The sequence below is a fragment of the Haemaphysalis longicornis genome, unplaced genomic scaffold (genome assembly GCF_048455015.1).
Source record: "Haemaphysalis longicornis isolate Haplotype H1 unplaced genomic scaffold, Haemaphysalis longicornis Haplotype H1 scaffold_1, whole genome shotgun sequence".
Lineage (NCBI taxonomy): Eukaryota > Metazoa > Arthropoda > Arachnida > Ixodida > Ixodidae > Haemaphysalis > Haemaphysalis longicornis.
The window spans coordinates 421860057-421876019 of NW_027526203.1; the positions used below are offsets into that span (position 1 = coordinate 421860057).

At 47.1% G+C, this 15963-nt stretch overlaps 1 protein-coding gene across 1 annotated transcript in view; it reads left to right on the forward strand.

Moving 5' to 3' along the window:
• Positions 1-2601: 2601 nt before the first annotated feature.
• The window catches only part of LOC144155648 (transcriptional repressor scratch 1-like), a 58085-nt gene continuing 44723 nt past the window's right edge, over positions 2602-15963 (forward strand). The window contains exon 1 of the mRNA XM_077687226.1: positions 2602-3008. Within this exon, the coding sequence (XP_077543352.1) occupies positions 2810-3008 (199 nt within the window). The 5' untranslated portion in view covers positions 2602-2809. The remainder of the gene's footprint in view (positions 3009-15963) is intronic.

The window sequence follows — 15963 nt, forward strand, 5'->3', positions numbered from 1 at the left end:
AAAGCAAAGGGGGCAACGCGGTAGGTCATAGACACAGATGAGGAATTTTTTTAGTCAGAAAGAAAGTGGTGAAACAAACCACTTTTTTTCTGACTCAAAAAATTCTTCATCTGTTTCGGTGACCTACCGCATTCCCCCCTTTGCTTTCCCAGGTTTTCTTGACTGCCAACCCTTATTCTGTCTTAATTCACCGAGCCCCTCATTTCCCATTTCTGATTCGCTACATGCATAGCGAGGGCCTCTTCTGGCAGTCTTGGTGCCAAAGGTAGCTTAAGAGGGTTCAACGCTGGTCGACCACTCTCGACGTGCCGTAGACACTCAAGTGACGGCCCGGGGGTTAAAAAGAAAGTCCCCTTCACCCCGAGTAGTCCGAGTGGCACTGGCTACCACCCCCAAGTGCAGGAAACAAAAAATACCTGAACATAAATACCCGAGAAAGTGGTGGGGAAACAGCCCCACCGGTAGCGTAGTGGTTATCGCACCAGACCGGTATTCTGGAGGTCGTGGGTTCGGATCCCACCCGGCGGGCATTTTTTCACCACTTTCTTTCTTACTAAAAAAATTCTTCATCCGTTTCGGTGACCTACCGCATTCCCCCCTTTGCTTTCCCAGGTTTTCTTGACTGCCAACCCTTATTCTGTCTTAATTCACCGAGCCCCTCATTTCCCATTTCTGATTCGCTATATATATATATATATATATATATATATATATATATATATATATATATTGCTTTTTACTATTGCTTTTTACTATTGCTTTTCTCCAGCTCCATTTGGGCAACCTGTGGGGTCATATGCTGTCACAATGCAAGTTCGGCATCGCCACCAAGAGCAGTGGGGCCTCCACATAAAAAAGGCAACCGGAATATGACATCTGGCTGCGCAATCTCATCACCGACCCTTGGTTACACCGAAGCAGATTTTCATTGCTACGTATACTCAATTGATGCCGTTGGGAGAACTTTGTAAATTAAACGAAAATTAAAACACTGCCCGAAAGTAGATTTTATTGTCACCGGGACTTCATAATCTTCAAACGGTTTTTAGCTGTTTAGTTGAACGGCTCAGCTGGCACAACGAAGACTCTTATCACCTCCTGCGTTTTATGCATTCTTCCCAGGACGCCCGACAGAAGTAAGTTACAGTTGGTCCCCACACCTGACTCCCATAATCTGTGTATGTGTGCGTGCATGCGTATGTACGTCTGCCTGTTTTTTTTTTTTTTTTTTGTAAAGACGATAGTCTTTCTTGGGCTACTTAAACCCACAAATTTTGGTCTGTCTGTATGTCTGTCCGTCTGTCTGTCTGTGACTCGATTCAGCCACCCGGTCAAAGTAAAATTTATATAGCGCAATAGTCTTATATACTCACAGCCACATGTTAACGTCTAAGCCCGGTTTATATGTTCATATTTGTCAACTTTGTTGAACAAGAAGAAGAGATTACGCAAATATAAGACAGGAAATTAGTACACAAGGGATATTTACAGTGTTCCTTTATTAAAAAAATCATGGATGCTTGGTTTTTCGATAGCAAATGATATTCTACATATACTGCAGAAAACCACCGCCTCCTGGCGGCATATGAAAAATCACGTGGCAACAGCAACGAAAGGTTCCACTAGCTAGGTTGCACGTTCTGCTTGGAACGCACGTGGAGCACGGCCACGCGGCTCTATAAACCTTCTAGTCGGCCGCCTCCATTCACGCGCGTCTCCGCCGTACTGCAGCGCTGGCATCGAGGAACCCGGCCTGTAGCAGTGGAACGCGGTAAATTCAAATAGCCTTGCGCAAACCTTTAGTGTGTTTACCTTGGGATGAGCGCGACGGGACAGGAACAGCATGAGAGGTGAGCGGGAAAGCAAAGGGTGGCATTTCCTTGGCCAATGTCTACAAAGACTATCGTCTTTTGACGACATTTGCAACGAAAGGAGCAGATACGCGGCCATTTTTTTGTGTGTGTGTCTCCTCTTTACGTTCCCCCGTGAACTGAAAAAAGAACAAAAGATTTAGACGAAATAAATAACTATATAAACAAACATACGAAGACCGAATGTTGGGCGCCGGTCCGGCTGTTGTGTCCAACTATGTCTATGCGTAGTGTTTTATGGAAACTCATACTCTTTTGCAGAAATCAAGTTCGCTATTACTGCACCTAGGGCATTTAGACATGCGAGGGGCGAGGGATTTTCTCTTTATTTTTTCTGTTCCATGGGAGTGCAGAGTGGCAGTTTTGCGTGACACCCATCGAAAGTCCACGGGAGAATGAGAAAGCGAGCGCGGCAAGCTCATCTCCATTCGCATCGCCGGAGCGCGCCGGCTGAGTGCCGGCGGCGGCGCGAAGACGCGGCCCGGACCGCAGCGCGCGCGGGCCTCCGGCGGGCGCTGTTGTGCGGCCGAGTTGTAGCTTCCATCTTCTGCCTCCTCCTCGCTCGGGACGGGATGGTGCCGGGAGAGGGCGGCGCCTCGCTAGTGGGGAGGAAAGGCGCTGGGGAGGAACTGGGGCGCAGTGCGCATGCGCCGTCCCGACCTCCGTGGAGAGGAGGCCGGCCGGCGGAGGAGGTGGCGGCGGGGGCCCGCTATAAAACAAAGCCCGAGGTGTAAACTCAGGTTTTCCAGTTTGACAAAACCGAGCGCACCGTTTGTTTGGTCATTTTTTTCCCCGTTTTCCACACACACTCCGACGGAGGCCCACGGCAACCCCCCCAGAGGCGAGTGGAGCGGCAGCGCTGGCGGACGCTGCTCGGACCGCGGCATGCACGGCCACCGCAGCTGAGCCGGGCCGCGCGCCGCCCCGGGGCCGGCACCATGCCGCGCTGCTACCTCGTCAAGAAGGCGGCCACCAAGCACCCCGCGGGGCCGGCCTCGTCGGGACGCTGGCCCTACCGCGAGCCTCTCAGCCCCACCGAAGCCGAGACGGCGCCCTGCGCTCCCCTCTTCGGCGACCAGGCCGCCGACGAGCGGCCCGCAGTCGTCAGCTCAGCCGCCTTCGGGCGCACCAGCCCAGGTGAGAACACCACGCGCCCGCATGTCACGCCGCCCACCACGCGCCACCACGCGCCGCCACGCGCGCGGGACGCTTCCGCGTCAAGGCTCGCCCCTGACGCCGAAGGGGCTCGTGCCGGTCTGCCGCGCAGCTGTCAGCAGCTCACGAACGCCGCAAGGCCGAATACAGCGTTCCGCGAGCCGCTCACAGTCGGTGGCATGACGCAGAGAGGAGCGAAAAGTGAGAAACAGCCCCCAGAACGAGTGCTAAGTGCTTACAATCTCGCGCGACGAATGACATGAGCCGTTTCCCATGCGGTCACGAAGGAGGACCGAAGCACATCGCTGCTGGCGATGTCAGCATCCCAGGTTGCGACAACGTTTACGCCCGCAGGCGGATTAGACTATGTCGGTTCTGTTTACGCTGTCAGGCTATGGAAGTGTAAACAAAAAACCGTTTCTTTTATCCAAAAGAAGCAGTGTTCACGTTGTGGTTGAAGGCATGCCGCTTTAGTTTAAACACTTTACTTAAATGCATGATGATTATATCGAAAAGTTCTCCCATGTACCTTTTTGAATGCAACGTACTTTTTTAATGACAACACACGCAACTACGTGTGGTCGTCCTGTAAAGGCAAGTAACTTTTGTCCAGCGGAGGGAATCTTCGCTACCACCACTTGATTTACTAAGCATGTTTCCTCTTTGTCCGATGTCTCGCACGTCTCACGTCAAATATGCAATGCCAACTCCCGCAACAGTGAAACCTAATACTTGCGAAATAGGCAAGAGTTTTTATTGGCGCATAACTGATAATTGAACACGTGTCACCACGGTAAAATGTGGCAAATAATCAAAGCTACCGGACAAGGTTACCCAGCCCGATTACTCTCCAACAAATGAACGGCATAGCCATTGCATAAAATGTTGCACATTTCATCTGAAAATCACCTAAGAAACTTCATTTATCCTTCTTATTTTGTTGCATTTACAAGAATTTATACGAAATCATGGAATGAACCTATGCGAACTAGCTTTGCAACCATCTACGCCTATTAAAAATCTCAGAGAAAAAAAATAGACTCTCGGCCAAATGAAATTGATTTTGGGCGGTTAATTAAATAATATTATCCGTGAATACTATTCTTCTTAGAATTTCCAGTGCATTTAAGCTCCTGCCCGAAAATCTCAACGCGTGGTGTAGTGCTACTTTATCAAGGCTAATAATGGCAGGAGAGCACTCGACAACGTTGTTCACAAGCCTATTTGTCACACTAGTATGTAATGATGACACACCAGGCAAATATTACGTATTTTGTTTATGCCTTTATTCCTTTTACGTATTTTGCGGAAGTTTACATGCATGTATTTAGCTACACAGCGTATATTGTAGAACTCTTTCGGGGGTGTAAAAAGCGATTACAAAATTGAGACAGCATTTTTATGGTCACCCTTGTCTACACAGGATATAGAAAATATTTATAAGCAAATACATCGTAACCTCATGTTAAAATAACTCACCATGACCTTCGACGTGAGTCTCTACCCGTTTTGCGATATAGTACTTCCTAGGGTTTAAAACGTCACACTTTGCGAGATAACTACTTATGAACATAATTTCGCTGGTTGTGCGCAAAAAAAAAAAAGAGAGAGAGAGAGAGTAAAGAATGCTACCGATCAAGAAGTCTTGAGAGGAGGCTCTTAATCGTTCGCTTAGGTTTTAAACTATTCTCGCAGGAATCTTCCGGTTGATTGGGTTGATTGTGTCAAGTTCATTTATGGCATGTATTGAAAAGCCTACCTTGGCCGCTGGGAAAATATTTTAGAATATTACCACTAAACAAAACTCCGTCATTTATAACATAGCAGTTGACACCATGGAAAATCAATCCATGCCCTAAACTGGTCGATAATACTGGTTATTGCAATGAACGTGCATAATATTCAGTGTGTCAGACATATTTAGTAGCACCCAGCCATACTACAAATGTTTGTGCATGCATGTCCGGTAACTTTCAGCACAAACATGAGAAACAAAACGCACTGCAAATCGAACGCAGGACCCACTGGTTTCGAAGTAGAAATCACAACGAGGCCACTGTAGTTGCTATTTTATATGCCAGTTTCACTGTCAAGTTTAGCAATACGCGCAATGAGTGTGCATGAATACCAGCAGGTGGAAGAACAATTCATCACGGGTTGAAGAATAACCTTTAACCGTAGCCAGAAATTGTGGAAATACAGGGGATTGCTGGGTACGCTTAGATTGCCATATGTCACAAAGAAAAGGCGAAGAGTGTACGGGCCAACCTGTTGCATAACAAATCCTGCAGGGGGGGAGTGAGTTATATTCTGGGAAGAAAACAAAGCTATATTACGTATTAGCACGCTTTCATGAGTTCTGACGTGTTGGTGTGTTTTGATTCAATTGGAGACGGTGATACGTTGACTTCTCGATGTAAAGCGGCCCAAAGGGTTCCTAATTGAAGTAATAATCCACCTGCACTTTGTTTTGTTTAGTAAATTTCCTGTTAAGTGGCAGCGCCAAGTAGCTGTAATAAAGGTTTATTGAGCTGAAAACCTAAAGGGGTAAAAAAAGCGAATATTTTTTACCTCTCATTAGAACTTGAGCAGGAATACAAAGCAAGGTGCAGTGCAAGAGTCTTAGTTTAGCAGAACAACATTAGGCTATCTCGGTGTTGGTGACGTAAAAGTAGGAATTTCGCCAAAGCTAGCGCGCCTGCAATGCATTACATCCCCTCCATCTAACAAGTGAACAGGCAGTTGTCTGAATAGCAAAGCATGGCGCATGCAGGGCACTGGCCAAGAATAGATGAGAGGTGCGTGCACATTGCCACGAGCACCATCTTGCTTTATTGCTTGTTCGCTGCCTTGCTTGCGGCCCTGCGCACTCAGAAGGTTCACTGTCGCACTTCGTGCGCTCGACGGCTGTCTCAGTAGAAGGTCAACTGCAATATTTATGCATCTCCCACTAACTAACTTCCTGTAAATTTAGTTCAAGCTGCCATCAAAACACCATGCCAGATTTAATGATCACGTCATTATATTGTAGCATTATTCATGGTTGGAAGTTCGGCCCTTGATGTGGCTTTTCCTCTCTACTACTGTATGTGCGGTGAAGCACGCTTTACAGAACCTACCACCCGAAGTGCGCCGTGCTGCTGCTGCTGCTGCTGTCTTTGAGACAGCATAAACAGTTGTGGGTAGCGCAAGACTCCCACGACCTTTATTGGGTTTATACATTGCATTAGGAACAGGAAAATTAAATATTTTGTCTTCGGAGCGTACATTTGCGGATTCACCCGTTTCTAGGTTAAACGTATTGACGTTGATCGGCAGTCCCAAGGGCTTCACTTTTGATAACACAAGTACGTAGCGGTAGCTCTCGTACTCGCCCCTTCCGCTAGCAGGTATAGCGTAGGCGAAGAATAGAAACTAGAATAATAGAACAGGAACTGAGAAAAACATAAACTATTGTTTTCTTGGGGCTGGTAAGTTATACAAGGCAAAAAAATCAGCCTGCCTAATTTGCTGGGTTCTTTATTTTTTAATATTCCACAGCGACAGCCTGAGGGTCATTACCTTATCATAAGTGCGGGGTGCGATAATTGTGTGTCTGCCACCGTGTTTCGATCGCCGGTAGGTTGGTGTGTGTTCGTCGCTGGTACTACGGCGGTGCGCTGAAAAAAAATGATTTTGCAGCTTGGAATTATGAGTACCAAACCCATGCCCCCTGGCTTCCGATGCGGAAATCATAACCACTCGGCCCAGAATTCCCGCCGTTAACCTGCTGTAAACGCAGGTTTTCTCCGCAAGTTTTGTGCTTGTCTTAAGATCAAGACGTCATTAGAGAAATTCACCATGGCTTGTCGATTTCACCGCAGCTGGATTCAGCGGCGCGAACAAAAAAGCGCATCGTCGATACTACAGACCTAATTCCACGTACATATGCCCCAGTCGCACGTGACCACAGATGGCGTCATTCCGTCGCGTCGTTTCTAGCGTCGCTCACTTCCGCACGTCACAGCAAAGGTGAAAATCTCTGTTGTTTATCGGCTGTGAAGGACTCCCGAACCAACGCCAACATCCATTTTTCACGCCAACACGACGTCATTGCATTCGGTTCCAGAAAGCCTAATTAATCACGTTTTCAGATAGATGGTCATGGTTATGATTGCAGTGAGGCTTCTCATAACCAACGTAATAGGATTCTAGTACTTTGCACGCACCCTACTACAGAAAGTACATTTTGGGAATATTTACAAACGCATTAATGTGGGCCAGTTGGTTACCGGAGCAGTAAAGCACATTAAAACTTTGACATCATTAAAATTTTATTTATATAAAACCGAATATCGATATTCGGAAATATTTTCTGCAGTCAGGGTTAGGCGGAGTAGCAGTTATGGTTTTCTCGGGGTGACGTTTTTTTTTTTTTTTTAACTTGGATGTCTGCGAAGTAAACTTCGGAAAGTTGAGATGCCACATTGTAATCAGCATGCTTAGTCTTTGCTCTAATAGCTTTTTTATTAACAGATGGTGGCTATTCACGCTTTTATTCAAAATTTGTAACTAAAACTAAAATAGACATTTCCGCATTGGTGCCCCGAAATAAACGAAAAGTAACCGACGTAGACAAAAGCTGACTCTTGACATCCGGCGCCACGCTGTTAAAAACTTCAACCATAAGTACCGGTGAAGTTTGAAACAAGGGCTGAATGCAGCCGTATACTTCTAGCAAGAAGGTCAGTGGACATAATCAAGCCTATTTTAGTCGGAATTCGTACTCGTGGTAAAAGTGGTAGGCTGGGGCAAGGGAATTTAATTAGGTCAATTCCGTGAAGCTCGTTTATGTTTGCTCCGTCCTGGGGTCCTCGCAAGTAAGTTACGGTAGCCGGAGATCGCTGACCAAATTTGACTTGTGACACCGTATATCTAAATTGTAGGTAATGGCGGCGCACATCCTGCAATTCCAAGGCACGTACTACCATCTCTCTTGCTTCCGTGAGGCCAAAACACACCGAGGCCGGAAACAACTCACCACCGATACTTACAGCCGCTGACCAAGAATAATAGGAATGAAACATGCTACGTCTTGACGGACAAGCGCAGCATGCAGTCGAAGCATAGAACTGTATGAACTACCCCAGCGGAGCCTGCCATCTAAGAAAGGAAGTGCGAAGCATGAACTAGACGCGACACCTTTTCTCCCAAATAGTCAGTATGTCTGCACCGTGTGTGCAGTGTGCCAAGAAAGAAAGTACCTTGTGACAATCATCGCTGTCAGAACTTATCTGGCTGAATGGACCATATTTACCAATTTAACAGCGGCTTTTGCATTCTTCGATCCAATCGCGGCGCATACTTACAAGCAACGTAGGTAGCGAACACTCGGCTGTTGGTTGATTAGGTAACAATATTTCAATGAATTCTGTGGCCCATTAAAATACACGGAAATTTATACTTCAAATTTTGGGTGTTTTACGCGCCGATGCTATACCTGGGAATCAATGTACAAGTCCGCGCAGAAGTAAACGGAGCACGGGAGCGGTGACCGAATTGCATCGCTGCGCCGCGTAGGACCGTCAACAACAACCAAGGAGCGGCGTACAGCGGGTACGCCCGCACTACCCCTGCCACCCTATCTGATATGCTTAATGGCCGCTGTGCTGGCGTGTCGGACCGGGCGTGACAGTCTTCAAAGGGCAGCGCTGGGCAATCCCGTGGCGCTGGTTACGTTGCCGCTCGCAGCCGGCAGCAGTGACCGGATCCGCCGCTTCTTGGTATGCCCCTACTACCCGCAAACGGAGACGTGGCTCGTTGCGCTCTGCAAAGTGCAATTATGAAAGTCTTGTTCGGAGGTGGCATAGTATTGCCTGTTTTCCTGGTTTCTAGCGGTGTGCCTATGCGATGGGTGCTTTCTATATTCTCGAGGCACATTTTGCTGTCGCCTTATAATGTCTTGCATCGCATAGGCACACCGATGTAGAAACCAGAAAAAAAGGCCATACTATGCCGCGTCTGAATGAGACTTTCATTTTGCACTGTGCATGGCGCAACGATCCACGTTTCCGAGCGCGCGTAGTTTGTGCGAACCCCGAAACGGGGGATTCGGCCACTGCTGCCGGCTGCGAGCGGCAACGTAACCAGCGCCACGGGATTGCCCAGCGCTGCCCTTTGAAGACTGTCACGCCCAGTCTGACGCGCCAGCACAGCGGCCATTAAGCATATCAGATAGGGTGGCAGGGGTAGTGCGGGCGTACCCGCTGTACGCCGCTCCTTGGTTGTCGTTGACGGTCCTACGCGGCGCAGCGATGCAATTCGGTCACCGCTCCCGTGCTCCTTTACTTCTGCGCGGGCCTGTACTCGCCGCCAACTTTTACTACAGCTCTTTCAAACTCAACATGTAACACCATGCTTTTTGCGAGAGGTTTTGGGAAGAAGGCATTTTGCGGCAACTGAAGAAGCCCACTACTCAAAAAAGTAAGCCGGCAGGAGAATATCATGCATAGAGATTGTACTAAGCGTACCGGTTCCTTACATATCCATCTACAGCTCATTTTGGTCTTTCGGTTGACACATTAGTGCACCACCTTTTAGGGGCGAAGCCCCTTAGGGGCTCGGGCTGTCGGCGTCTCATGTCGTCGTAGTATGATGAAGACACAGTGCTAAAAAACATCGGGATACTCGTTTTCCAACGCCTCGTGCTGGGAAGTTTCATCTCCGTGGGAAAAACGCGTACTGAATCAAAGCACCGGCACACTCGCTTTCCAACGCCTCGCGCTAGAACACTTCGTGCTACAAAGACACAAGACGTACAGCAAAGCTGTATACCTCTACCCCCAACGGTTTCATTTCCGTGGTCGAAAATACCAAGGCGCCAACAATGCACTTATACACTGTATGCTTCACCCCTCCCAAAGTTTCACGTTGCGGTTTCATCTCGGGGGCAAAAACACCAAGGCGCCAAGAATACACTTATACACTGCATGCTTCGCCCCTCCCCAGGTTTCACGTTAGTGGAGATGGCCCGGAATTTTTTTTTTTTCCTGACTTCGCCCTCCCCCAAAATTACGTCACCGCAGTGAATTCGCTGGAGACACTTGCTACACTTGTGGACATGAAACCGTAGATGTGCGGAACCTACTGCTTCATTGCCCAGTTTATGGGAGCGAGCGGCGAAGGTTAAGTAACGAGATTGACCTGATATTTAGCGCTCCCTTATCTTTGCGAATACGTTTTAGTCCGTGGGACGATACGGGATGCCTAAATAAAGTCTTCGTGCGCCTAAGACAGTAGTTTTATGCTGCTAATATCTGCGACTTCTACTACGTGCATGTAATTTCTGTATGCACGTTGACTGTAAAAGAGTGTGGTGACAGGCATCCTCGTTATGCAATTGTATTGGTGAATGTGTGTAAATCTACGTGTGCTCTGCTGGGGGAATTTTGTATTGTTTGCATATAGATATATTATTTTTACTGTATTACATTTTCCAATGAAAGAATTTGTGCTTATGTATAAGGATATACTGTTGTTTCACACAGGTGCATTAGATGCGGTGTACTGTATACATGTCTTGTAAGGGAATGTTTACCTTATATGGCCGTATTACTACTGCATTTAGTCTACATGTATACACTGTATGTAGCAATTCATACACTGGGCGCAGACAGCATCTTAGTGTTTGCAGCTTTTCCAAATTATTTTTTACCTGTGGGTTTTTGAGAATTGCACCTGTAACGTTTCGGTAGTCCAGTCTTTTCGAGAAGCCAGCTCCTCCTTGCCTGCAGCTAACCTTTCCACAAACTGAAATTCCTCTGTATCTCCCTGTTATATCACAACAGCTAAAGCTTAATGAAAGATTCTAAAGACAAGGAGGCGAGAAGCAATCAAGCAAAAAAAAACCCTTTAAACTAATTAGGTAACATGCACCACGGCAAAGGGAGACAATAATTCTTGCCCCGAACTCACGGCCGCAGACTGTGGCCAGCTGGCACCTTTTTTTACAGCTAGAGTGCGTATGGCTAGGGTCCGCCAGTTAGGCGACCGCTGTTAGCATAACTTGTGCAATCAAAATAAAACATCATATAAAATGCTTCCCATAACTGCTGGGATTAGAATTTTTCCTGAATGAACGCCAGTCAGGTTCGCTAACCGCTCCCTTTTGAGGACATCAGCTTAATCGCCTGCATACTGAGCTTTTTAGGAGATCGGGTGCTACTTTCTAAAATAGTCAAATTGCTTTATAAACACAATATGTCTTTTTTTAATTTTTAACGAAGCAAGCTTTTCGCTTAAATAGTTAGCCTGAAATCTTTGTAGTAACCTTGTATTTACTCAATTAGTCGACAAAAGTCGCTGCCTATAGGGTTACGCTTGATGGTTTGCATCTCTCTGGGACATGGTGGAAACAAATCTTAAGCGCGGTTTTTGAACCCAAAACAATGTTTTACCATCAATGCTATCTGCGTGAAATAAATTTACGCTACACGGAATACCTTACGGGCAATTGATCATCAAGATAATGCGATGCCTTGAAAAGTTGGATTCAAAGTTGGATTCTAGTTGCATTTATGTGATACCCACAGAGCGCGCGTGAGCCAACACACACACATGAACGCGAAGTGGCCCCACAAATCAACTGTGCACTCCTGTGACCGTTCAGAGAACAGGTTTCTGAGCTCAGTTTATCAGCTTTGGTAGCCACGCCAGAAGTAGTTCATTAAACGCCTAAAGTGTGGGATACATTAAGCGGGCTTGTGAGGAAGCCGTCAGGATTCGTCGACAAACACTGGCGGCTCGTACATGTGCATATTGTACGTGGATTGATGCAGTATTTTTAAAAATATATGGCAATGTATTGCGCGCATATCATCTGAAAGTATCCTTCAGTTATCGCAAAGCGACCACGCCAAGTCTGTACAACTTAACACAAACAGACAATTTCATAACATTGAGTTGACTGAGCTATGCCTAGTACTCATCGTCAAACGCCCGAGATTGTGTAGTCAAGCTCCGGTGTAACTAAAGCAAACCCAAAGCATTTACTACAAACCATTGCTTGGCAAACCAACAAACCATAGCATTGCTATCTTCGAAAGAGATGTAAATTAAAAAACACCGCTTGGTGCAGTTAAAAATTGCTGTACTTTGTCTCTCTGAACTTTGCACAGGGCGCATCAATTGAATGCATGCCACAATTTTGCGGCCTATTCTCGGCAGTCACCAGTCTGCGAACTCAATACGCAACCAAGGCGGTTTCGCTTAAAGAAACAAGGTGTACTTGGCTCAAGACTTTACCGGGACATGCCGCCGGCATAAACCGGTCATGAAAAAGAATGAACCTGTGTCTATCCTCTATAGAGGTTTCCCAACAAACCACATGGGGGAAGTGTGTTATGGAGCATGCATTCTGCTTTATTATCTAGTTTGCACAGTGTTCAGGGTAAAGAACAGAAATGGGTAGCTTCTTAGAGCTATGTTACCCACCTCGGGCTACGTTTAAAAATTCACGGGCAGCCTGCATAAATTTAGGTTAAACCCACTTGTGTTTGAAGAAGATGGTGGCGAACAGGTACTGTCGAGTCGACTAGTTGCGGGCGACGTGTCCACGACTGGTCTTATGTTACCTTATGCATTCGTCATTGCTACCGTGCCAGATCCGAGCTACGCACGTCTGGAGCCAAGGTGCATGCGCTCAGCAATATCGACGCTGCCGTGGTTGCGCTGCTTCTGCAAGCAAATATTACTCTATGGTTCAGAAATATCAGAAAATCCGCATAAATTGATCTTAAAGTCACCGCTCATCCTAAAGCGCATAGAAAGTTGAGGGATTTCTTCGCATGGCGAGTCAGCGGTGGGTCCATGCATGGTTGCTGTTCGATTTTTCAGAACCAGGTGTAAAAAACTGATCCGCGAAAGCATCAGATAACCATCGACATTACAGTATCGTCGCCAATACATGTCATCAGATAAGCGTCTGAGTCGCCTTAGGGCGCAGCACCCAGTGTTTTAGGGAGCGTAGTTTGCACACATGTCGACTAACCAGTCCGTATTTCTCAAGCTAATGACAGCGACCATAGAACGCTGCTCCTCACTTCGCCACTTCCGTTCTTAACGCGAAAGCCTTAAATGGCCTCTTGAGCGGAAAAGCCGACGTCGGGCGTCTGTAACGGCCAAACGGCTCCTAAAATGGCCGATGGTGCAAAGATAAAAAGAAATAAATTGAGTGTGAAATCAAATTAAGTAAACCTGGGTTTCGATTCGAATTTGGCCCAGATCTCCAAAATTGGACTGCAGTACGCAACACACCAGTGACCCTTGATGACCGTAGCTCACATAACGTGTACCTAGTGCATGCGTTTCGGACTTTGAGAACGTAGGTAAATGGTGCACGCGGCTCGACGCACAACGGGTTTCCCTTTTCTTGGCAGCACGTCAGTGGGGTAAAAATTAAGCTAACCGCACGTTAAAGCTACAATCCAGATGCGCTCTCGGGTGGCTCGGCCGGTGATGATGACTTATGCCGTCAGAAGAAAGTGTCCGCCTCCCCAACTCCTGTTTAGTCGCGACGTACACATACCTACCCAAAATGTTCGATTACCCACTCACGGGGATTCGCCAATGGCGATGACAACATCCGCCAGAAGCTCACGGCCTATTCATCAATTTCTATTTAGCTTCGACGTCAAGATAACCAACAAAACTTATCACATACGTAAATCACCGATAAGCCACGAGGCGGAGCACATACCCGCACAGGTGTCTTGGCCAACGCCCAACTCCAGCACGCAACACAAAGGACCACGCAGTGCTGGGCAGACTCTGGCTGTGCGCATTGGCACCAACGCGTGTTATAGCGCACGCCCTGCATTCTACTATCAGGAGTCACCAGCGAACCATGTAAGTGTCCTACCAATAGGGTCTAAGCCTCTACCTGTCGACGATGAAGACATGGCGGCAACAAAGGAAGACATGGTACGAATGGATCCCTCTAGCAGTCGCCGAACGCACAGCGTGAGAAAAATTACACCATCTTCCCGTGGGGAACCATGAGGATGATGCGAAACATCATGGGAGTTCCGTGTAGGTTCCATTGTGTTGCCGTTATGTTGTTTCATTTATCGTAGCACGAATGGGAACGTAGTGTGAACCCCCATGTAGAGACAGAGAAATGCAGAGAAATGAAGAGACAGCAAAGAGACCGACACCCGCGTTACCTGATCGAACACCTCCTGGTTCTCGTCTTTCTTTGTTGCGTGCTCACGCTCCTACCCCGCTGCCCGCCCTCTTCGTCCTCTTCTCTGGTTGAGCTGCACGGCGCGTGGCGCTTCCCGCCACAGCTTTCCCACGGGAAATTCAACATCCTCCTCTAAAGTTTTCAGTTCGTCGTTTCCGTTGACTTTCAGCTTCGCGTGCCTTCGTTCTATCAGTAGCTTCTTGACGTAGTTTGAATGAGTGAAGGACATAAGGCGCGTTCGTAGCACATGCTCCCGTCTCGGTTTGTAGCGCAGCGGGAAGAGCGCCACGTACCTCCCGTTGCGGCCAGATAGTCGTGGGTTTGAAACCGGCCGCCGCCTAACTATTTCTTTTTATAGTGGACTGCGCTAACGTCAGGCCAAACGATGATGGGGCTGAAGAGACGCGCATGCGCAGTGGAGTGCCGACGGCGGACAACACCGACAACAAGGGAGGGAGGGACACAGCCCCGAGCATGAGATGCTTCACATCTAATAAATTCGCTTTTATTCTAGGCAATACCGTCCAAATGATTCCGTTCTGCAGCACGCGTGCTACCACAGAAACTTTGAAAAGTAACCCGCACTAGTTGAAATCCAAAACTGCGTGACGTACCGTACAAAAAAAAAAAACTGAAAACATTATTTGCAGCGGAAAACTTCAAGAAGCACTCATCGGCGTTCAATTGTACATTAATGCCTTCGCATTCACAACTCCCAAAGAATTCTTAGGCGACCTCGAGGTCTTATTTAAACCGCGGGTAGTTGAAACTGGCTTTTGTGGTTTGTTATGAGCGCTACAAATATTAAAAAGACGTGAGCATTTCCAACCGGTAACTATAGCAGCGCTCAGTCATATAAATAAGTTGTGTCTAGGAAGTACCGTCCTGACTGCTGCGATAATAGTAATTATGCATTTTTTTCAGCGTTCGCGTACACACACTTTAGGTAGTAAATGGTGGGCCTACGCAAGAATTTTTCACGCGGCACGCAAATTTACCGGAGTTATTCGCCATCAAAAAAGAATGCCATAGTGTTCAAATGCTACTCCACGGTTCAAACAAGTCTGTTTAATTGAGAGGAATATTATCTTAGTGTGCAAAAAAGTAAGAAAGAATGTTTGCTGTAGGGGGATTTTCGTTAATTGAGAATAGCGTAGCCCTGTCATTCGAGTCGGATACTTCTCAGTCTCTCGTGTTTGCCTAACGGGACGTAAAATATTCTATACTCTGTACAAGTAAAGCCAGCACCGGGGAACTTTCAGTACAGTTTTCGTTAAATTTGATAACCCGCCATCGGTGGCTCAGTGGCTAAGCCGTTGCGCTGCCGAGCACGAGGACGCGAGTTTGATTCCCGGCCGCGCCGGCCGCTTTTCTGATGGAGGAGAAGAGCAAAAACGCCTCTATGTACGAGATTTCGGCGCACGTCAAAGATCCCCAGGTGGTCAAAATTAATCCGTAGTCCTCCACTACGGCGCGCCTCATCGCCTGCGTTGTGTCGGCGCGTTAAAGCCTACAATCAATCAATCAATCAATCAATCAATCAATCAATCAATCAATCAATCAATCAATCAATCAATCAATCAATCAATCAATCGTTAAATTTAATACATTTTTTAAAGGAAAGCAGAAAAGATCTCCCCCAAGTTTATTTTGGTGCGAACTTTTCTACTTTATGTAGAATAGGAGCGGAAACGCAGACGCAAATGTAAAATCACA